This window comes from Mus musculus, chromosome X, assembly GCF_000001635.26.
Source record: "Mus musculus strain C57BL/6J chromosome X, GRCm38.p6 C57BL/6J".
Taxonomy (NCBI): domain Eukaryota; kingdom Metazoa; phylum Chordata; class Mammalia; order Rodentia; family Muridae; genus Mus; species Mus musculus.
In genome coordinates this window covers 38,599,516-38,623,086 of record NC_000086.7, presented here as the reverse complement: position 1 = coordinate 38,623,086, position 23,571 = coordinate 38,599,516, and the positions used below count along the sequence as shown (strand labels likewise).

Here is a 23,571-nt window from a genome sequence, read left to right as displayed (position 1 = left end):
ACCTCTGAATTACCATAAATCACCTGGTTTCAAGGTGACTGAGAACTAGGAATGGCACGACTCTCAGAACTGAGCTCAGTTTCAAAGGATGCTCGTAGAATTGAAGAGGAAAAGAGCATCCCTTCAGCCACATAAACGACTGTGTACCCACATACCTCAAGCAAACCCTACCCATTGCTAGCCTACCACGAAACGGAAGATTACCAATGTACACTCTCGTGACCCACAGTGAGTCAACTGTGGGCTGAGATTAACGTGTTATGAAATGTCATGGGAAAGTTTTCTGCAGAGCATATGCAGGCTTTGCAGTTGGGCAGACTTAGGTTCAGACTCCATTCCTGACGTTTACTACCTATGTATCTTTGAGCAACTTAAATATTCTCTGAGCATTAGTGTCCTCATTTGTAAAACCAAACGCAAAAGCTGCCCACACAGAATCACACAGGTTAGTGAAAAGATGTAAGAGCTTGTGCATAGTGGACACCTGGGGGGGATGCTATTTCCCCTTTCCTCTTATTTGGACACATAAATAATTACGTACCAGTCCCTTGCATTAAATATCTTTTTTATTTAAATATTTTATGTATATGGGTTCTTTGCCTGCATGTACATGTGCACACCAGAAGATGGTGTCAAACAGTTGTGAGTTGCCATGTGGGTGCTGGGAATTGAACTCAAGACCTTTGGAAGACAAGTGAGTGCTCTTAACCACTAAGCCATCTCTCTATCCCCTGCATTAAATATCTTTTTTTAAAGATTTATTTATTTTATGTATATGAGTACACTGTAGATGGTTGTGAGCCTTCATGTGGTTGTTGGGAATTGAATTTAGGACCTCTGCTTGCTCCGGTCAACCCTGCTGGCTCAGTCCCTGCTCACTACGGCCCCAAGATTTATTTAAATAAATACACTGTAGCTGTCTTCAGACGTACCAGAAGGCGGCGTCAGATCTCATTACAGTTGATTTTGAGCCTCCATGTGGTTGCTGGGATTTGAACTCAGGACCTTTGAAAGAGCAGTCAGTGCTCTTACCCACTGAGCCATCTCTCCAGCCCTGCATTAAATATCTTGTTGGTAAAAATATTACGCTACTGATATAACAGCTGCTATTGCATATTCAAACTAACAGGGAAACTAATAGTTTTAAGATAGTATCTGTATAATTAATCTGTATAAAATGGCTTTGCCTGGGTTTTTAAACAAGTATTTTTAGCAGTAAGCCATAAATTACCTTTAAAAACATAAGCTTAGATTATGTTTCCATTTCGCAGTAAATTAGATACTACTGAACCCTAATTTGCTTTAATTGATGTGGTTCTTATTTCTCATGCTTTAATCAAAAGGTTTCTGTTCATATTGAAGAAAATCCTGCATAAATGAGACTTCTCCCTCTTTGTAAATGCTCTTAAGTGGCTGCTACTTGGGAGACGATGCTGTGACACCAGGAAAGGGGCACTAAAGCCATGGGCCTCTCCTCAGATCTCATTCAGAAGCAAGAAAGCAGAGCATTTTGTAAATTCATGTGTGTGTGTGTGTGTGTGTGTGTGTGTGTGTGTGTGTGTGTGTGTATGTGTGTGTGTGTGTGTGTGTATTAACCTTATGAGATACAACTTAAGTACAATGTAAGTACCTAAGTTTCTAATGTATTTTATCTTGTACTATTTTTAAAACAATAAGGCAATATCTGAAAAAAGCTAATTAGTAGATATGTTAGATATAGCTATTATACTAAATGAAACTATTTTAAATCTGTATTAAAATATACTTAGACAAAACCAATATTCTTTAAGTTGAATTTTGTCTAAATGCTTATACCAGCAAACTTAAAAAAAAAAACCTTTAGGGATTGGGATGTAGCTCAGTTAGTATAGCACCTGCCTAGTATGCAGGAAGCCCAGAGTTTGTTCCCCAGCACTGCAGTAGAACTGGCCCTAGTGGTACACACCTATCATCTCAAAACTGAGGATGTGGAGGCCAGAGATTGAGAAACTGAAGGTCACACTCACTGCTACACAGAGTAAGTCCCATGATGACTTAAGCCTAAGCTTCATTGAAGAGGTTTCCTTAAAAGGGAAATGGAAGGAAGAAAGGGAAGAACTCAATCATGCATTGTGCCCTAATTCTCAGTAGGTTAACTTTAAGAAAGCTGCCCAGAAGGTACAAGTCAAAAAATACTCCTCACCCTAACCAATTAAGGTCAGATACGTTAAGTGAATTTGTGCTTTAAAAGTTAAATTTTAATAGAACAGCATTTAATAGAACAGTTTCCAAAACATTTTTAATTTTACATTTACTTATTTAGTGTACACATGGGGTGGTCAGAGAACAACTTGAGTCATTTTCTTCCTTCCACCATGTGGGTTCTGGGGACTGAACTCAGATTGTCAGCCTTGGCAGCAAGAGCCCTGACCTGCTGAGCCATCTTCCCAAGCCCCTGGAGCACCAATTGAATGGGTAAAAACTGTTAGACATAGAAAATGTTTCACATTGGGACAATATTTAGATTGTCAATATACGAACAGACGCCTTAAAGAATAAGTAAGCAAAATTAAACACATTTTTTTTTCTGAGACAGGGTTTCTCTGAATATCCCTGCCTGTCCTGGAACTCACTTTGTAGACCAGGCTGGCCTCGACTCAGAAATCTGCCTGCCTCTGCCTCCCGAGTGCTGGGATTAAAGTTTTTACAGGTTGGGCAAGGTGCCTCCAGGCTCTTGTCCTGAATTCAGCTGGTAAGAGGTTTATGAAATCAAGGCTAGCCTAGCCTATAAAGCAGCGCTACCATCAACCAGTTGCCTAGGGGCTAGGAATGAATCTGAAACAAAGTGTTTGCCTATCGTAGGTGAAGCCCTGGTTGAGACCCTAGGTTGATCCTCAACACCAGGGAAAAGTTTTCTAATTTAAGGGCTCAAGGACTATTAATGTACACTGCCCAACAAGCATGTCATTGCATTAAAAATTCATCTTGCTGGTTTGTAAGATTCTAGGTTTCTGGTCATCAGCATAAGGCAACCTCAATCTTGGGGAACAAAGAGGAAAGACCCACTTTCAAGACTGAAGTTGCTAAGAAAAATGGGCTGCCAGATCTTAGAAGAAGTCCCAGTAGGTTTCATTTGATCAACAAGGAAACTGAATTTGTGTTTAAGGCTTATGTTAAAATGGCACTTTCTCCAAACAACACCTTAGTTCCAACCAATATTGCTGAAAAGCAAATCCTCTGCTTACATGTATAAGCCAGAAGTTACTTATTACACTACAAGAAATTAATGATAATTAATTACAATTATCTCTGACAAGCTATATGATTAAAGATTAAAATAGGAAAAGGTACAGCTTTGCATCTTGTAAATCTAGATGTTTTTCCCATGGTAGAATTCCAAGAATACTTAAGTGAACTTGAAGGGAGTAAATAATTTATTATGCCCTATCATTTATTGTTCCCCATGCATCCTGACTGGAATTAAACTATTTGAAAAGCTTGGCATGGTGGTAAGCCAGGAACTCAAGGAGCTAAGGCAGGAGGATCAGGAGTGCAGGGCAGCTTGAACTATACACATAGCAAGACCTTTCCTTAAGGGGGAAAAGAAGAATCTTGAAAATGTTTGGATGGATTTTTCTGTTTTGCCTAAAGAAAAACCAATATAATGCATGTTGATATTAAAATATCTGTAATGGGTTAGAGACATGGCTTAATGGTTGAAAGCAATTGTTGCTCTTGTAAAGAACCAGAGATTGTTCTTGGAACCCACACGGAGGCTCACAAAGATCTTAACTCCAATCGCAGGGAATCCGATGCCTTCTTCTGACCTGGCTGGGCACCAAGCACATAGGTGGTGCATATACATGCAGGCAAAACTCTCGTAAAGATTTTTAAAAATAATTCTGCTAAATATCATAAGCCATTGAACTAGTTTTCCACATAAAACTGATGCCTATACTATTTTTAATAAGATAGTTAACACATCTTTTCTTCTAATCAAGTTTTTTTTTTTTTTAAATCCATTTGAGGCATCGAGTTTCATTACTTGTATTTGCTACATCTCACACAATAGTTGGCAAAACAATCTATGTAACTATAATTGAAAATTAGTATGGAGGCATGTCATTCTAACTAGGATTTTAAGTGAAAAACATTTTTACTACTTTGTCTTTTATTTCTCAGAGTATTCAAGGATAAAATTTAGTGTTCTTCAATGGTTACTCTAAAGCAAATGTTAATACCCTCCCTGTGACTTTTTTGTCTCAGGGTTTTATTATTGGAAATAGTATCTATGTAGTCCAGGCTGGCCTAGAACTCATATTCATCTGGGATTAATGAACTGTTTATTAAAGAAAAAAAAAACAGTATCAGAAGAGACTCCTGAGAGTTTCTTCCTTAATCCATTCTATGATAAGTTTTATTCACTAAAAGGTTGCTTTATAGACAATGTAGAATAAACTGGTTTCCAAGCCACAATCTGCCACCTCCCGCCTTCTGAATACTGGGATTATAGGCAATTATACAGATGCACTACCATACCTGGCTTCTTTTTTTGTTTTTCAGACAGGTCTCATTAAGTAGCAGGGCTGGCTTTGAATCAATGGCAGTCCTATGTAGGTCTCCCAAGTGCTGGGACATCAGGCATGTACTACTACACTCATGTCCTACTTCTAATGTTGAATTTAAAATTACCCTCAGTTTTGTTCACTTCGTTTCACTTCTGATCTGGTGTCACTGTAGTCCTTTTACTAGGAATGAATTGGTTTTAATACAGTATTAAGCAACTGATGTTAGAGTTGGTAAAGCTCACTGTTCTTGCCATAAAAAGTTTACTAAAGCTGGGCAGTGGTGGTGCACGCCTTTAATCCCAGTACTTGGGAGGCAGAGGCGGGTGGATTTCTGAGGTCGAGGCCAGCCTGGTCTCCAGAGTGAGTTCCAGGACAGCAGGGCTACACAGAGAAACCCTGTCTCAAACAAACAAACAAAAAGTTTACTAAAAATAGATGGAAAGCATAAAATAGAAATATATATATCATTCATTTACATGCATCAGTCTTTACAGAGACTGGTATGGCTTAATTACAAACTGTTATATTACAAGTAGTTAAAGTTGATCTAACTTTTTTTCTGGACTAATATGATTGAATATATTTTATATGCTTTACAGTTTCCAGAAAATATTTTAATAGCCTACTTTTTTTTTAAAGATTTCTTTATTTATTATATGTAAGTACACTGTAGTTGTCTTCAGACACTCTAGAAAAGGGAATCAGATCTCATTACGGATGGTTGTGAGCCACCATGTGGTTGCTGGGATTTGTACTCAGGACTTTTGGGAGAGCAGTCAGTACTCTTAACCGCTGAGCCATCTCTCCAGCCCCTAATGGTCTATTCTTAAAGCAACTTTCTGAATGCTTGAGACCTCAAAAGTGATAGTTATATTGACATGGGATCTATATGTTTCACTCTTTTTCTTTCATTGCAAATCAGCTTTAGTAGATACTCCTTTAGAAACTGGAATCATTTTGAGTTTCCTGAAGAACACTGAGAGATGTTCTCAGTATTAAGCAACCTAGATAAACAAAATAAAAATGTTTACCACATTTTGTTTGGGCATACATTCGTCTCATATCTCCATCAATACATAATTACTGTGTTTATGTTACCATGACCAACAAAAAGAATGAAATGCCCCTGCAAATTAGTAAATTGCTATTTTTTTCTTCTGAGACACTATCTAGGAATAGTGTATCCTCAGTTATAATGTGAATAGATGGGCAACTTGCCTGTATAGAATTATTAGTCATCAAATATCATATGATCTGGTTTTGAGAAATACTAAATCCCTCAATTTGGAAATGTTCATGTCTACCCACGAGATAAGTCCATGTGGTTTTGTTTAAAATTGATGCTTTTTAACAAAAGAGGAAAGACAAGGACATGAGCTGGACCTGGCGGTGCAGCCCATAAGCCTAGCTTCTTGGGAGACTGAAGCTGGAGGGACATAGCTTCAAGAGTGTTGGGTTATATAGTGAGTGCAAGGCCAGCTTAGGTAACTTAGTAAGACCCTGTCTCAAAAAATCAAAGGATTAGGGAGAGCACTTGCTTAGCACATACAAAGTCTTGCGTTCAACCTCTACTACACTGAGTAGGGTAGCTACTAACATGAATCTGCTCAAATCAGACTGATTACTCAAGCTTTAAGCCACTGAATGTGAGACAGCCATCCAACTTGGAATGGTGAATGTTACAATTCCAAGGCATATGGGTTACAAATAATTGTTTTCCATCTATTGTGTGTATAGGTGTTTTGCATGCATGTAGGTCTATGCACCACATATATGCCAGGTACTCATGGAGAATCTTCAGGATGCCCTGGAACCAGTTAGAGACAGTTGTGAGCCACCATGCAGTTTCTGGGAACTTTACCCGAGTCCTCTGCAATAGGACACTGTGCTCTTAACTACTGAGCTATCTTTCTAGTTCCACATTTGATTTTTTTTAAACCTCATTCTGAATACAATAAGGGATTCTTTTATAGTTAGTTTATATGTAATCTGTAAAAAAAATTTTTTTTGAGACACAGTCTCACTCTGTAGCCCCGACCAACCTGGAATTCACTATGTAGACGAGACTGGCCTCAAACTCAGAGATATACCTGTCTGCCTCCAAAGTGCTAGGAGCCACCATGCCTAACACAAATTTGCAAAATTCTGATGACTAAAATTGGAAAAGTATTATAATTAATACTGACTTTATAAATTGGTCTTGGGACAATCACCACTGCCTATTTTTAATTCAAGAAAATTTCTATACCCACTACCACTAGAAGCCCTTCAATTGCAAGAGCTTTCTGTGTATTTTCTCCATTGTGCCAGTTTATATAATACACATAGATACCTGCTGAGTTCAACTGAACTAAGCTGAGTAAAAGCCAACTCCATGAAAATAGCTGGAATGTAAATTAAGTTCGACACAGAGTGTCACACTGCTTGAAAGGTAACAGGCTCCCTTCTCTATTACTCTCAGGAGTATGTGTAAAGTTTCCTTCAACCATGCTGCATGCATAAAGTGGCTCATCTTTCTGGTAGTTTAGCATCTCTCAGTTGGCTTCCATACATGGCCTAATGTTTAAAAGCTGAAAAGGTGGGTGTGGTGGTGCACGCCTTTAATCCCAGCACTCGGGAGGCAGAGGCAGGAGGATTTCTGAGTTCGAGGCCAGCCTGGTCTACAGAGTGAGTTCCAGGACAGCCAGGGCTACACAGAGAAACCCTGTCTCGAAAAAAACGAAACAAAAGCTGAAAAGGCCCATACAAGTAGAGTGGCACCCCTTATTAAAACTGATGACATGAAACTCAGGAGAGGCAGCCAACATACAGGCATACATGATGGTGTTGAATATTTTAAAAGTGTTTACACACCGACTGTTAACAGTGGTTAGGTACAAGGATAAATTATTCTAGAAACTAGGCAACAAAGTTTTAACTTCTCCAATCTACATTCCTGTGTGCCATAATCTTCATTATTAGCACTGCACAGACAGTCTTAGTCAACTAAAATTAAAATTCAAAGTTTGGTTTTCATACACGTGGCACATACATTATTTTTAATAGGCATCAAAATGAGTTCTTCTATCTCAAAATTAGAGACTCAAGAATTTGACATCATAAGTCAGCATAAATGGAGACTTTTTTTTTCAAGATAGGACCTCACTACGCAGACTTGACTGGCTGCAAACTCAGAGCCTCCTTGCTGAGTGCTGGGATAAAAGGCATGCACCACCACACCCAGCAAGACTTTAAAAAAAAAACTCCCTCAAACAATGATTTCTAAACTGATGAGACTATTTACAATTTTATCTGCAGGAATAACTATGAACATTAAACAATATAAAATACAATTGTTACTACAAAAGGAAAATATTAGCCATAGAACTTGAAAAGGGATGGAGGAAATAAAATAGCAGAACATTTCTACAGACTAGGAAAGACAAGATTTTGGCAGTGATAAGCATTCTAATTCAGGGAGAAGCAGGACAAATTCTCCAAGCCTTACTCTAGCCCAGATTAAATATTATTATCCCAAGTTATCAACCGTTCTTTGGTCTTTATATTTACCAAGAAACTTATTAATCATTTACTCTATGTAGGCCAATTATACAAATTAATATATTTATATTGTAACTGGGAAATCTCTTAAGTCTTAGAAGGTCCATCAGTCCCCACTGATGGTTTGTCAATCTGAGGATCAGATCTTATATCTACATTCATCTATGTTATGTTCTGGGAGGCCCAGCTGGAACAGGCAGCTGAATGATCTGTCTGTGTCTGTCTGTCTGTCTCCATCTCTGCCTCTCTCCCCCATCCACCCTCACCATTCTCTCCAACTTCTAACTGTAACACAATCACCACAATCTTGTAAATGTTTGTATCCATCTGAAAAATAAAATCACATGTCAGGATTGATAAACAGCTGAGAGAGATGGCTGAAACACTAGAATAGCCAGATCACTGGGAAGAACAGTTAACTCCAAAACAGATTACTCTTCTTTCTAAAGATGGCCCGTGGCCCTCAGGATAGGAGACATACATTTTGAAAGGAATATAGTGGAACCCAAATCTGAAAGTTTAAATATCTTATGGTATGATCTGACGTAAGAGAAGGTACTATAAATGAACCTTAATCTGATGAAACCTGGCTTTTTACAGGATTATATATTGTATATTGCTGTATACAAGGGGCAGTGATAAAAAAAAAATAGAATGTATCAACTTCATAAGACAAAATTACATTTCTTAAATTATTTAAAAGAAAGAAAGGAAACGAATTTATAAATTAAGATACAAATATCAGCTGGGCAGTGGTGGCGTATGCCTTTAATGCCAGTACAGGGGAGGCAGAGGCAGGTGGATTTCTGAGTTCGAGGCCAGCCTGGTCTACAGAGTGAGTTCCAGGACAGCCAGAGCTACACAGAGAAACCCTGTCTCGGGGAAAAAAAAAAAAAAGATACAAATATCAACCAAGTACAATAAGGATCTTATCTGATCCCTAGCTCAAGAAAACTAAGTTTTCAAAACTTGAAAAGAGACAACTGAAGGAATCCTACAAGTTTACATAGTTGATCATATTAGAAAATAACTTTTGAAGCATTTTCAGGGTATTATAGCTCTATTTTTTAAAGGCTATTTTTCTTCTTAAAGATACATATACAAGTAGTTAAAGGTAAAAGAGTAGGCTAACCTTTGCTTCACAGTAACTGGGGAATAGGAGGAAAGCTGAGGCAGGGGTAAAAAGGAGTGCTCATAGAGAGAAACAGACGATGAAGGAAGGACAGTCTATTATACTACACCCAGATTTTACACTCCCTTTGGAACATTCCAAAGTGAACTTTAAAACAACAAACACACATTCACACACACACAGAGGGAACACTTATGGGTGCTCTGAATAATGGAATAAAATTCTAAATCTAGCTTCTGGCTCCATAACTAGACAAACTATCTAGGAGTCCACCATAAATATGGCCAACATGTTTACCAAGCCCTCTTATACCATTAGCCCAAATAGGACATTGAGTCATCTGTTGAGTTATTTACCATATACCTTTTAATAGCCAAGTTTGCTACCACATTATAATTTTTGTTTAAGAAAAGTTAAAATAATTTCTGAAACTAACAGAAATTAAGCATCCGCGGAATTTTTATTCAGCATAATCATAGAGGCTTTGTCTTCATGCTGTCACACAGACACAGACACAGATACAGCACAGTATCCATAGTTAGCCCATGCACATTCCTTTTGAGGCTCATTTATATGTCTTCATATGCCACAGACCATCATTTAGATAATGGATATTTTCAATGCCAATTCCTTTGTTTACTTTCTCACTGCAGAAGGAAAAAAAAACACAGAAACATGCTTTATGAATTTTTATGCATTCATGATAAACACAATTGAAAGTATCTTGATACTTCATAATCATTGAGTAACATGTAGGAAATTTACTGTCATTATGTTATTGCCTAAACTACAGACTCTGTGGCAGTTTGTGGGATTTGTAAGTTTGCTTGATCTGATACCTTTTAGTGGCTATTTGTTTCTTCTGGTGCTACAGAGTCAAACCCAGGGCCTCACACATGCTACACAAGCCCTTCACTACTAAGCCACATAACCACCTCTGAAATTCATGTTACAGTGATTCTAAAGCTGGTGTGCAGCACACATCTATAATCCCAACACTGGAGACAGATCAGGAATTCAAGGTCAACCTGGGCTACAAGAGACCCTATCTCAAAAACCCAAAAACTAGCCAGGCGATGATAGCAAATTCTTTTAATTCCAGCACTTGGAAAGCAGAAGCAGGCAGGTCTCTGAGTTCAGGACCAGCCTGCTCTATTGAACTAGCTCCATGATAGCCAAGGTTACACAAAGAAACCCATTTTGAAAAGCCAAACAAACCAAATTAAATTAAAATACCAATTTTAGCAGTCTAGCAAGCAAACAGAATAATGCCAACAGGTTAGGCAAATATTAACATAGTAAATCTTGAAACAAAATAAAATTTTGGTTATATATGTTGGAAACATGCTACATTTCTTCTATCACCAGATCAGAATGTGAAATAGTATACGGTCCTGAACTATATCATTATTTATTTTTGAAACAGTCTCAGGCAACCTCCAACTCACAATCTCCCTGCCTCCACCTCCCAAGTGCTAGGATTATAGTCATGTGCTGCTATACCAGCATACCCTAGTGTGTTTTAAAAACTAGCAGTAAGCCGGGCAGTGGTGGCGCATGCCTTTAATCCCAGCACTCGGGAGGCAGAGGCAGGCAGATTTCTGAGTTCGAGGCCAGCCTGGTCTACAGAGTGAGTTCCAGGACAGCCAGGGCTACACAGAGAAACCCTGTCTCGAAAAAACCAAAAAATAAATAATAAACCAAACCAACCCCCCCCAAAAAAAAACCCTAGCAGTAAAATACACAGCCCTCTATTACCAATTTAAATCTAAATACTAAAGAGAAAATCCTAAAATATCAGATAGTTATAAAATACTTGTTTTAGTATGTTTCCTTTCAAAATGCTTAAGAATGTAACTTTGAAGACAAAGGACTTCGTAAGTGCTAGAAAAAAAAAGAAGAAATGAGCTATTGGCTTAGGTTTTTGTAAGATGTAGTATGAATGACATCAAACTCCACCTGCAACAGAATCTTCCTGAACAGATACATATGAACCATTCATATGTCAGTAAAGGAGCCTAAAGTGAAACTTACATATCTTCTGCAGACATCTTCATGACACCCACACATAAAGCATGTTGTTTTCCTTCTGCCATGATTGCCTGAAAACAAGCTAAGAAAACTATTTCTCAATTTGGGGAAGGGAAGTGTGAGAAACAATGATCCTTTTGCCATTTGAACCAATCTGTGGTCCTCTCCTAGGCCACTGACTCCTTAGGAGCAGGAACCTATGAGTCTATGGGTACAATGTAAATATCCAATAAGTCCTAAATGAATCAGTCCCTTTAGGTTCAAGCCAAATATCAGTACTGCACCTCCATATGTACCAAACCAGGAATCAGGCAAAAAGAAGATAAAACTTATTGTGGACAAATTCTAAAATCTGAAATATATAGCAACTGTTTTGGTAATTTCCACACCAAATGGTGGCTTTATAATAAATAACACATAAGATAATTAGATTCCCAGCTGGGCAAGGTACAAGCTGATAATTGCCACACTCAGAAAGTTGGAAAAACCATAAATTTCCAGGAAAGCCTGGGCTACATAGCTAGTTTAAGGCCAGCTCTATGTTATATAGCAAGACATTGTCTGAAAAAAATAAAATTTCCATTCTGTTTTGAAGAGCCCCTAAGGTTTGGTTTCAACCTTTATACAAATAAAACAGTGAGCATCATTTAAAACGTCTATGTTTCGTGCTATAATGTTTTGTTTTTATAAGTTCAAATATACACACAATGTCTCTATAATTTTTTAATAATGCCTCTAAATCTGTTATTTCAAATGAGGGTTAGGGTTAGAGTTAAAACTGCATCTTCAGAGGGGGTTAGGGGGTGATGGTAAAGTTTAATACTAGGAAGATCTTCCAGTCAAGGAAACTCCAGAACTAAAAACATACCACTGTTTAAATCTATAAACATAAAAGATAACCTTGTCCTCACAGAATCCTTTTTTAGCAAAAATATTTGAGCACCTAGTATATGACTAGCATCTATTTCAATACAACGTGTATCTAACATACACAACTTATTCTATCCTTAAGCTATAAATACCACAAAAGGAGGCATTTTGAGCACAAGGTGCAGAATAGGCCTTCTCTTTTTTTTTTTTTTGGTAGTGTCACACTAGGTACCATCCACAAAGATCCTCCTGAGTGCTAGGACTAAAAGTATGTATCTGCCACTATACCCTGATATTTTTGTTGTTGACTACATAACTCAGGCTGGCCTCAAACTAACAGCAGTCTTCCTGTCTCAGCCTTTCAAGTGCTGGGATTACAGGCACAAACCACCACATCCAGGTAAGACATATCTTTGAACACAGTCCAAAATACTAGATCTTTTTAACCCCATAGTGAGTCCCTTGTTCCCACTAATCACTATTCCTTTTCTCAACCTGAGGCAAATGACTGCTCTGTCTATGACAAGCAGAAGACGGACTCCTGTCTGTGTTGACAAAAACCTATTTAATAGATAATATAGATGAAATATTGCTGCAAAATTGAAATGATACAGAATACTTAGTCCTATCCATGATATAATTATATCCTTTAAACTATAAGGAGCAGAGGTGCAGTGGTGTACTTCTGTAATAGCAGTACCTGGAAGGCTGGGTCAGGATTGGAAACTCAAAACCAGTCTGGATCCTGAAAGGAGATTGGGGGGCAAACCTGGTGGCTCACACTTATAATCCAGCAGTTAGGAAGTAGAGGCAGGAAGATTAAATGGGTTCCAGGCCAGCCTGGGATACATGAGACCGTGTTTCAAAAACAAATAGGAGAAAAAAAGAGGGAGTGGGTTTCCTCCCTAGCAATCCTTAGACAAAGCAGATTATAGGAATCACGTGATCATGGCTTAAAGATCAGCATAGCCAAATGTGGTGATGCACACCTTTACTTCCAGTGCTTAGGAGGCAGAAGCAAGAAGATCTTCAAGTTTGAGACCAGCCTGGTCTACACAGCAACTTCTATGCTCGCCAGGGGTATATAGTGAAACCCTAACTCAAAAGAATAAAAAATCCAACATTAGTTGTGCTATACATGAAGACTATTTTGATTTGAAGCTGTCTCAGTTTGTTACTAGTTCTTCTATTTCTGATTTGTTTGTTTGTTTGTTTGTTTTTGAGATAAAGTCTCATGTACTGGCCTTGAACTCATGGCACTTGCCTATTTCAGCTTCCCAGGTTGTGGGAATATAGGTATATACCACTACTTACAGCTCCTTGGGCCTTCCTTTGAAAGAGTTGAGTAAGATATACTATTTTTCACTCCTGTAGTTATTTCCTTTTTTTGTTGTTTTTTGTTGTTGTTGTTGTTTTGTTTGTTTGTTTGTTTTTCAAAACAGGGTTTCTCTGTGTAGCCCTGGCTGCCCTAGAACTCACTCTGTAGACCAGGCAGGCCTCGAACTCAGAAATCCACCTGCCTCTGCCTCCCAAGTGCTGGGATTAAAGGCCTGCACCACCACCGCCCGGCTAGTTATTTATATAGGTTTCACTTGTTCCTTATTGTTTGAATCTACATTACAGTGTCTCTAAATGCATTTATTTGACCTATTACATTCATTATTAATATCTGCTGCCTTTTTTTCTACTGAGCCCTATAATTATGGGAACTAGAATAGTTAAGGTAGGGGCTATACAGCCTTTCCAAGTTAGATTTATTTAAAAATGCATCCTTAGCTTTTAATCCCAGCAGTTGTGAGGCAGGGGCAGGAGGAAACCTGTGAGGTAAGCCTGGTTCCTATATGAGTTCCAGGACAACCAGAACTATGTAAAAGAGGCCCTGATTCAAAACTAAACTAAAAGTCCCAGCCAGGCATGCTAGCTCATGCCTGCGATCCATATGAGAGCTATACAAGCATATCACGAAGAATTCAAGACTCTTCCTCCAAATATGTTTATGCAAGTATTTTTAAGTTGGATATATTAAAATCTTAAAATCTTTTCCAAATATGCATGCATGTGTGTTTAAGTGTGCTTGGGAATCAGAAGTGGTGCTCACCTGGAATCCCAGTACTTGGGAAGTTGAACTAGGACAATCACCATGAGTTCAAAGCTAACTTGTGCTGCATATCAAATCTATCTTCAAAAATAAAAACAAAATACACATTTCTCTTAGAAAAAAATGTTCTCAAGTCCAAACCACCAACAAAAAGTGAATTTTTAGACTGAGTATAATAATGCATGCTGCCCAGCACTGGGAGGTTGACACAGGAAGATTCACGGCCACCCTGGGCTACCTAGTGAGTTCCAAACTAATCCAGGCTACACAGCACAAGATTCACCTCCACCCACCTCTTTCTCCTCTCTCTCAAGCACACACAATTTAAAAACTCCTTTTTTTTGAGAGAGAGAGTTTCTCTGTGTAGCCCTGGCTGTCCTGGAACTCTCAGAGATCCACCTGCCTCTACCTCCTGAGTGCTAAAATCAAAGGTGTGGACCACCATCACCCAGAGTAAAAGTGAATTTTTAAAATCAATGTTGAGCATTTCTGGTATGTCTCCTAAGTCAGAGATGTTTGATAAATAAGCATCCATACCTGCTGCCTCAATTCAGTTCCCTCTTGAACGCTTTTACTCCATTGAATCTGGATAATCAAACTAAACATTAAAGTGACAAGTTCACGTGCAAAGGAGTCCACTCATATCACCTATAACCTATTCATAGTCAAGTTTCAGACTGCTTCCTGAGTCTGATAATAGGGTGTAAACAGGCTGCAATGACACAGGAACTCCTTCATAACTTTTCAATTAGCTTGTACAATTAATCCATGTAAAATGAAACATAATTTATCATTAAGAAATTAAAAGGGAGGGCAAGATATTTCAGAAGGTAGAAGTGCTTTTAGACACAGGCCTGACAACCTGAGTTCTATCCTAAGAACCTAGAGTAGAGGGAATTGACTCCTAAAAGTTGTCCTTTTAGGTACACACATACACACGTATACACACACACACACACACACACACACACACACACACACACACACATTTATTTTGTTAAAGAAATAAAAAAGAAAACAGGCATGATGATAATATATGCCAGTAATCCAATGACCCATGAATCAAGAGTTCAAAACTAGTGTTGGCTATATCGTAAATTCAAGGCCAGTTTACGACTGTAAGACTGAGGAAGGAAAGAAGGAAGGAAGGAAGGAGGCAGACAGGCAAGAGGAGAACTGGGAATAGTAGTACACACCTGTAATCCTAAAACTCAAAAAGCAGGATTATAGAGAAGAGAAGGATAGTCTGGGCTACACAGTAAAATCTAAGCCAGCCAGGCTTATATATATATATGTATATGTATATATGTGTGTGTGTATATATATATATATATATATATATATATATATATATATATATGTGTGTGTGTGTGTGTGTGTGTGTGTGTGTGTGTGTATATACATATATTGAGATAAATATTAAAAAAGAAGAAAGAAAAGATAGATGAGTATTACAGCACATACCTTTAAACCCAGGACTCCGAAGGCAGAGGCAGGCAGACTTTTGTGAGTTTGAGGCCATCCAAGGCTACATAGTAGATTCTGTTTCAAAAAAAAAAAAAAAAGAAAAGAAAAACCAAAACAACAACAAAACCAGAATGTAACTAGAGTTTAGAAGAAGTGAATAAGATATAATTATGTTTTATATGTGTAAAAAATTGTAAAAGAACCTTACTTGCTAAAAAAGATTTTAAAAAGGGAGCCAAGGCCAGGCGTGGTGGCGCACACCTTTAATCCCAGCACTCAGGAAGCAGAGGCAGGCGAATTTCTGAGTTTGAGGCCAGCCTGGTCCACAGAGTGAGTTCCAGGACAGCTGGGATGAAACAAAGAAACCCTGTCTTGAAAAACAAAAACCAAAACCAAACAAACAAACAAAAAAGGAAGCCAGGCATGGTGGCACATGCCTGTAATTACAGAACTGGGAAGGTAGAGGCAAGGTTAGTTCTAGAGTATCCTTGGCCACCCTGGGTTACATGAGATACTTTCTCAAAACAAAAAAGAAAAACGAAAAAGGATGCTTGTTTCCAAGTTTCTTTCACATCTTTTCATGGCCAAGAAAGAGTATGTCTCCTTTAGTCAAGCGTGGTGATACACACCTATAATCCCAACATTCAGGAGGCAGAGGTAGGAGAATTGCCATTAACATGAGACCAATTTAGGATAAGTGGTGAGTTTTAAACCAGCCTGGACCACATACTGAGTTTGAGGCCATCCAATGCTACATAATAAGACTGATCTCAAAGAAATAAGTAAAATGGCCGGGCATGGTGGCGCACGCCTTTAATCCCAGCACTCAGGAGGCAGAGGCAGGTATATTTCTGAGTTTGAGGCCTGCCTGGTCTACAGAGTGAGTTCCAGGACAGCCAGGGCTACACAGAGAAACCCTGTCTCGAAAAACAAACAAACAAACAAAAAAACCCAACAACAACAAGAAAGAAAGAAAGAAAAGAAAAGAAAAGAAAAGAAAGGAAGAAAGGAAGGAAGAAAGGAAGGAAGAAAGGAAGGAAGGAAATAGAAAAGGAAAAAAACAGTTGGTTTATTTGAGTTTATCTCTCATTTCTCTTTGGCCAAAATTAAAAAGTTCCCTTCAACAGGGTGTGGTAGCACATGACTAATCCTAGCAGTTGGGAGACTGGGACATCAGAGTCACAAGTTCAAGACTAGCCTTGGCTTGTCTCTGAAAAAAATAATAATATAAATTAAAAGCACATGAAATATTCTCTTGGATGATAGATCTTTCAGGGATGACAAGAATACAGTGAACAGTTTTCAGCAGTTAAACCCTGGGAAGGATACAACAATAGTATCTACTGCAGCAGGATAAAGCTTAGCTCCGGGAGAAGTTAAGCCAGGACACATGATATTTGCTCCACTGAGTACAAATTTGATGGCTCCTTTATCAACCTGCTGATGTGGCAAGATAAAAGGATCTACAAGAGAAGAAACAAATTATATAAATTAATATGACTGAAGACTCAAGATAAAGGCAAAGAACATAAACAAGTATTTTCCCAAATTACAGTACTGATGGTTGCAAGATAAAAGCCAAACCACTCTTCTTTACTGATGAAGTTGTTAAATATTTTCAAGAAAAGAGTGTAGCAATAAGCATTCTCATAGACTACAAGGTTTGTAAATGGGTATGGACCTCCTTTAGGACGACTTAGCAGCATACATTGAAGCCTTGAAAAAGAGATCTACTCATTGACCCAGTAACTCTACTTCTATGAGTCTGTCCTAAAGAAAATGGATGGATATGCAGTATATTAGATAGATATTCGTTCCAGCACTAACATGTAAAACATAAACAAACTGAGATAGATCACAATGTCCAACAAATGAGGTAAGATATAAACAACTTAAGGTATGTCAATAAGAGTAATGAAACTATAATAAACCATGCTTTTAGAGAATACTTAGTGCCTGGAAATATTCACAATAAAACATCTGAATGAAAAAAGCAGAAATAAAATACTCTCAAAAAGATCAGTAACCAGGTAAACCAACCGGTATATTTAGAGGAGTAAATTTATTCTGTATGATAGTGAGTGCTAGACACTTGACATTTTGAACTTTTATGACTAATAACATCATAAATAGTATATCACTAACTATAAAATGCATATTAACTTATCAATGCCAAATCTTAATAGAGAAAAAAAACTAAGTAGCAAAGAGCCCAATTTTAAAAGAACAAAAAGCCAGGCAGTGGTGGCGTATGCCTTTAATGCCAGTACAGGGGAGGCAGAGGCAGGGGGATTTCTGAGTTCAAGGCTAGCTTGGTCTACAGAGTGAGTTCCAGGACAGCCAGGGCTATACAGAAAAACCCTGAAACCCTGTCTGGGAGGGGTGCTTAGCAGTATAGTAATATATACCTAGTATGCACAGGGTCCTGAATTCAATCTCCAGGACAAAATAAAACAAAACAGGAAACTTTTGTATATAACATAGGAAATAAAGTGGAAAAGAGTATACCAATGCACTAAATATACTTAGAGTATAGAAATTCGTGTGCTCATTAGTTTCCTATTCCTGTGATCTCCCAGATTTATGTGCATATATTCTTTTTATAGTCTTTAAAAAAAGTATCTCTACGTGTATATCAATAACTTATAAACCAATGATTAAAGAATCTCTAGGGCTGGAGAGATGGCTCAGCGGTTAAGAGCACTGGCTGTTCTTTCAGAGGTTCTGAGTTCAATTGCCAGCAACCACATGGTGGCTCCTAACCATCTGTACTGGGAATCAATGCCCTCTTCTGCTATGTCTGAAGACAGGGACAGTGTGCTCATATACATAAAATAAATAAATCTTTAAAAAAGTAATCTTTAAAAGGCTTTCACAGGATAAATAGAGGTGCTTGCTTGTTTTGTTTTGTTTTTCTGAGATTTATTTAGGTATATATTTTATCAGTGTTTCATCTGCATGTATGCGCACAGAGGAGGGACTTGGATCCCATGGAACTACAGTCAGACAGTTGTGAGCAACCATATAGATGCTGGAAATTGAAGTCTGGAAGAGCAGCCAGTGCTCTTAACTGATAAGCCATCCATCCAGCCCCTAGAGAAGGAGTTTTTAAGCTTTTCAAGGTTCCTAAAAGTAGCCAGGTGTGGTAAAACAACTTTATAATCCCAATACCTGGGAGGTAGGAGCAGGATTATTAGAAATAGAAAACCAGCCTTGGCTACCTAGTGTCTGTCTCAAGGAACAATAACAAACAAACAAAACCTCAAACAACAAAACAAAAAATTATCCCCATTGCATCAGGATATATATATATATATATATATATATATATATATATATATATATATAGCATTCTTCCTGCATGTAGGCCTGAAGGCCAGAAGAAGGCACCAGATCTCATTATTAGACTATTGTGAGCCACCATGTGGTTACTGGGAATTGAACTTGGAACCTCTGGAAGACCAGCCTGTGCTTTTAACCTCTGAGCCATCTCTCCAGCCCCCAGGATTTAATTTCTATCAGGTCTTAATCTGAAAAAAAAATCAATGCTTAACTGAATAATTAATACTTAGTTTTATAAATATTAAAATATCTCACCTGCTTAAAAAACTGCCTAACAGTTTTGCTACTCCTGACCTCTGTAACACTAGGCAATTAAAAATTTAATCCCAGCACTCAGGAGGCAGAGGCAGGTGGATTTCTGAGTTCGAGACCAGTCTGGTTTACAAAGTGAGTTCCAGGACAGCCAGGGCTACACAGAGAACCCTGTCTCAAAAAACCAAAAAAAAAAAAAAAAAAAAAAAAAAAAAAGTTTATCTCCTTGTGGTGTGGTTGAATGACTTTGGTTTTTACAAGGAGATAAATTCATTTAATCACCACCAATACTCATCATCAATAGAGCCTATAAGTCACTACCCTTCCTTCTGCCTCTTGGCAACAATACCAAACTGAATAGGAAATATTTGCTTCCATTTGAATAGTTCTTGTTCATTGGAATTATATCTTCAACTTTTTGTAATATATTCAAACTAACAATCTGTAAATGTATATATGAAATAAACATTATTTAATGTCAAGACATCTATCCATGTATTTAATTAGTAATAAATAGGATTTCCATTTTTACCCAATGCACAGATAATTACAGAACTCTAGTAACAAACTTAAATGAAAATGTTTAAAGCCCTTTTTTAGTTTATGTATATGTTTATAATTACACAGTGGTCTATTCTTCCAACTACAATAAGGACAGGAAACTATGTCGTCTGTCTTTGCTTATAATTGTATTTCTTAATAAGTAGCCCAGTGCCTACCACATATGAAGTTCACTAAAAGCCGGGCAGTGGTGGCGCACGCCTTTAATCCCAGCGCTTGGGAGGCAGAGGCAGGCGGATTTCTGAGTTCAAGACCAGCCTGGTCTACAGAGTGAATTCCAGGACAGCCAGGGGGAACACAGAGAAACCCTGTCTCGAAAAACAAAACAAAACAAAAAAAACAAAGAAAGTTCACTAAATAATTAATGAATTAATATTTCTGGGGTCTTTGTTTGGGAGAAATGCATCACCCTATAGCCCAGCCTGGCCTCAAAATTGTATCAATTTCTTGTCTCAGCTTCCTAAGCTCTGTGATTCCATCTGTGAGCCACCACTCCATGCTTTTATGGAATGGATGAACTAATGAATGCTTCATTGGAGGGAAGGGACTTTTTCTAATGTATAAGAGACTTACATTTATGAAGTAATCTTAAAGTTGGATAAAAAGGCCCTTCTCTTTGTCTAAAAAACAGTAATTCTCCATTTACTGTAAGGATTTCTATGTGTTCATGGCTGTAAGACAAATGTCACAGAGAACAAAGTTAGATACTTTCGTTCAAAAATGGATGTAAGTCAAACATCCTATAAAAATTATAACATGAAATATGCACATACAAAGATACATTAAGCTTATTTTCCAGTAAATATTCTGACCAAAAAATACCTGTCCGATATAGAAAAAAAGAGAGGAAATATGACATGCTACAGCCAATTTCATTCTACATTTTATTATTGTAATTCCACTGTCAAGTATAAAATAAATCTCAAGAGCAAACTGAAATAAATCGACTTATAAATAAAAACAAGTCTTTGATAAAACATTACACAAAGTAGCATTTTCATATACATAGATAAGATTTGAAAATAGAAATACAACTAACTTTTAGAGTTAACTCTGTCTATTCTCATCATTGCTCTATCGATAATAATTCCATTTAGAATGAAAACAACCTAACCTTTGATATTCAGCTACTCTAATCTTTACATGGAAAAAAACAAGGACTTACCATCGGACAATTTTCACAGGGTCTTTCTTAGGCATGATTTGATTAAGCCATGGTTCAATACCTGGAAATTGCTCTAGCAATTGATTTTTAATACCCTTAATAACCGAGGTTTTCAACTGGATGCAGTTGGACACATTTTCTTTTTCATCAAATCTGGCAAATGATTTTTTTTTGAAGAGAAAAAAAAAGGGCATTGCTAAGCAGAAGAATCAGAAATCTAAAAGTAAGGTTCTAATTAATCATCTATTCCCAAGCAAGTACTCATGCTTAAAATAATTATGAAATAAATTGTTTTTAAAATACAAATTTCCATTTGTCTTATACAATACAAAACCAACGTGTTAAAGACAGTATTAGAATAAACTCTCATACATACTGCAATTATTGGGGGCAAAGAAATTGTTATGCTAGAATCTGTTGTCAGCTAACAAAAATGCCTTTTACTGAAAATTTCTGCTCAAAGGAAAAAAAGACTCCCATCTATTTAATAAAAATCTATTTTTTAATCTAAAAGAAACCTCACACATTAAAATACAAAAGACTAACCGAAGCATAACAAAAGAATGAGAGCCCCAGCAGGCTATGTAGTCTGTTGTTTTTTGTTTTTTTTTTTTTTAAAGAAATAGTGAGATAATTTTAAAATCCCTGTCCAGATTTGCTCAAATTTTCATGCACAAAACCCACCTTCCTTTGCCCATGTTCCCCTTTTTTCCTTTTGCGTCTATCAGATCTGGAAGATAAACCCACTGGATAGGTTTCCAAGGAAATTGGTCTTCCTTACACAGACTAGCACATAGGGCTACCACGTTGTTCTCAAGACAAGGTTAATCTAGCAGCTTAGCAATAGGCTTGACAGGCCAGCCGCTTGCTTCCTGTCACCCAGACTCCCTCACTGCCATGACCCAGGAAGTCAAGCCTTCCTTTTTTCAGTTCATAACTAATAAACATATAGCAGAGTGCAGGGCTCTCCTCTCAGCTGAGGATGTGCCCCTAAATCACAGTGCAAGGATGTGATTGGTAGAATACTAGGAATGGAGATAGCACTGCTGGAAAGGCAGAACAGGGCTAAGGAAAAAGGAAATGGGAGCGGGAGAGCCAAGCCCCGACTGAAGATTAAGGATGGAAAGCTTAAAGAAGTGGTCCAAGTCCGAAGTGAGCATAGTACTATACTTTACAAAACCTTAGGAAGTCAGGATGGCAGGGGCGGGGGAGAGAGAAAGAGGACCTTTGCTCTCTCCCTCTTCCCCACCCCCACCCCCACCGCCTTTCTAAGCAGCCAATGGAGGCCACAGCGTGTCCTTACTTCTTGAACATGATCCAAGGTGAAAGGGGCGACGATAGGGAAGGGCCCGGAATGGGAAGGAAATTGAATTAGGAAGGGTCCAGCACGAGGAAGGCCTGCACTGACAGTCGGAGCTGCTGTCGTTAATCCGGAAGGCGAAAACACTATCCGCTTTACGGCCCTTAGCGAAATCTGACTACTTCCGCTCCTCTCGACTCCACGTTGACGCTTTTGTCGGCTCCTTTTCAGTAACAGCTTAGTCTCCATTGGGGGTAGCCGAAAGGGCGGGACTTCAGAAGGAAGAAGTGATCAAGCAATTCTTTCTGGTTGCTGGAAGAATAGAGTGGGGGAGGGAATCAATCAAAGCAGAAATTGTGGCAGTCAGTTACGGGTTCCTCAAAGGGTCAAGATTCTTAGGTCTTTGTTGCCACCTACCACTATGCTAAATAGTTTGTAAGGATAATAGGTTTTGCTTCCTATCTGAAGCAACAGAGTGAATTGATGCCTATCAAGCTGCTTGAGCCTAGGCGAGCCTCATAGCTTCATGTTAAATTAATGTCAAAGTTGTCAGGTTCAGCAAATAAAATTACAAGATACCTAGTCAAATTTGAATTTCAAATAAGGTGAACACCTTTTGGTGCAAGTATACTTCATCTACGTTTTGACCTTGCTTATGCTAAGAACTACTTGTTTTTCTGAATTTAATTGAACAACCTTTTTTTTAATCTGGTAGCTATAATCATTGGACAGTGAAGTGCTGTCATAGAATTATCAAATAAGTCATCAGGTTGCTGTCCCCTGCTTCACTCTGATAGTTAAAAACTGAACTATAAATCAGGAATGTAACAGGACATCTTGGCACAAGCTTTTAATACCAACCAGTACAGGGATGGGAGTTGGGGTGGGGGTGGGGGCAGGACAGGCTGATGATCTCTGAGTTCAAAGCCAGCCTGGTCTACAGAACTAGTTCCGGAACAACTAGAACTACACAGAGAGCCTGTCTTGAAAAAGAAGCAAAACAAATAAAATTGATTTCTTGAACACAAACAAAAATGTAATTTCCTCCCAGGCATGATAACTCATGCCCTAATCACAAACCTTGAAGGGTTGGAGAAGACTTGAGACCCTATCTCTAAAAGAAAACAAATGAAAAAAGGAAAATAAGGTAATTCCCTTAAAGAATAAAAAGACTGCTGCTCCAGTAATAGTAGTCACAAGTGAAATGAAAAGATAAAGAAATACATTTTGGTTGTATGGTAGGGGGTTGTTGTTTGTTTTGTTTTG

The 23,571-nt window shown here is 38.0% G+C and overlaps 1 protein-coding gene across 6 annotated transcripts; it reads right to left on the bottom strand.

The window, feature by feature from the left end:
• Nucleotides 1-9,562: 9,562 nt before the first annotated feature.
• On the bottom strand, nt 9,563-22,616 carry Mcts1 (malignant T cell amplified sequence 1). 6 transcript variants are annotated; one of them, NM_001356359.1, is made up of 7 exons: nt 22,309-22,616; nt 21,690-21,735; nt 21,006-21,158; nt 20,414-20,511; nt 17,015-17,148; nt 11,254-11,321; nt 9,563-9,866 (listed from the first exon to the last, which is right to left on the bottom strand). In NM_001356359.1, the coding sequence occupies exons 2-7, from the start codon at nt 21,701-21,703 to the stop codon at nt 9,785-9,787; spliced, it is 549 nt and encodes a 182-aa protein (NP_001343288.1). In that variant the 5' UTR covers nt 21,704-21,735; nt 22,309-22,616; the 3' UTR covers nt 9,563-9,784. The 6 variants fall into 6 exon arrangements, 5 of the variants coding, with proteins under 5 accessions (NP_001343288.1, NP_081178.1, NP_001343289.1 ...); NM_026902.4 differs by lacking the exon at nt 21,690-21,735; NM_001356360.1 differs by lacking the exon at nt 22,309-22,616 and having other exon boundaries at nt 21,690-21,828.
• Between the last annotated feature and the right edge of the window lie 955 nt (nt 22,617-23,571).

Bases quoted from the DNA above. Each gene is read 5' to 3' on its own strand.
- Mcts1 (NM_001356359.1), bottom strand. The intron at 20,512-21,005 runs GTAAGTCCTTGT...TTTGTCTTACAG, and splicing joins CCTGTGAAAATTGTCCGATG to CCATGAACACATAGAAATCC. The intron at 17,149-20,413 runs GTAAGTCTCTTA...CTTCTCTTGTAG, and splicing joins TTTAAGATTACTTCATAAAT to ATCCTTTTATCTTGCCACAT.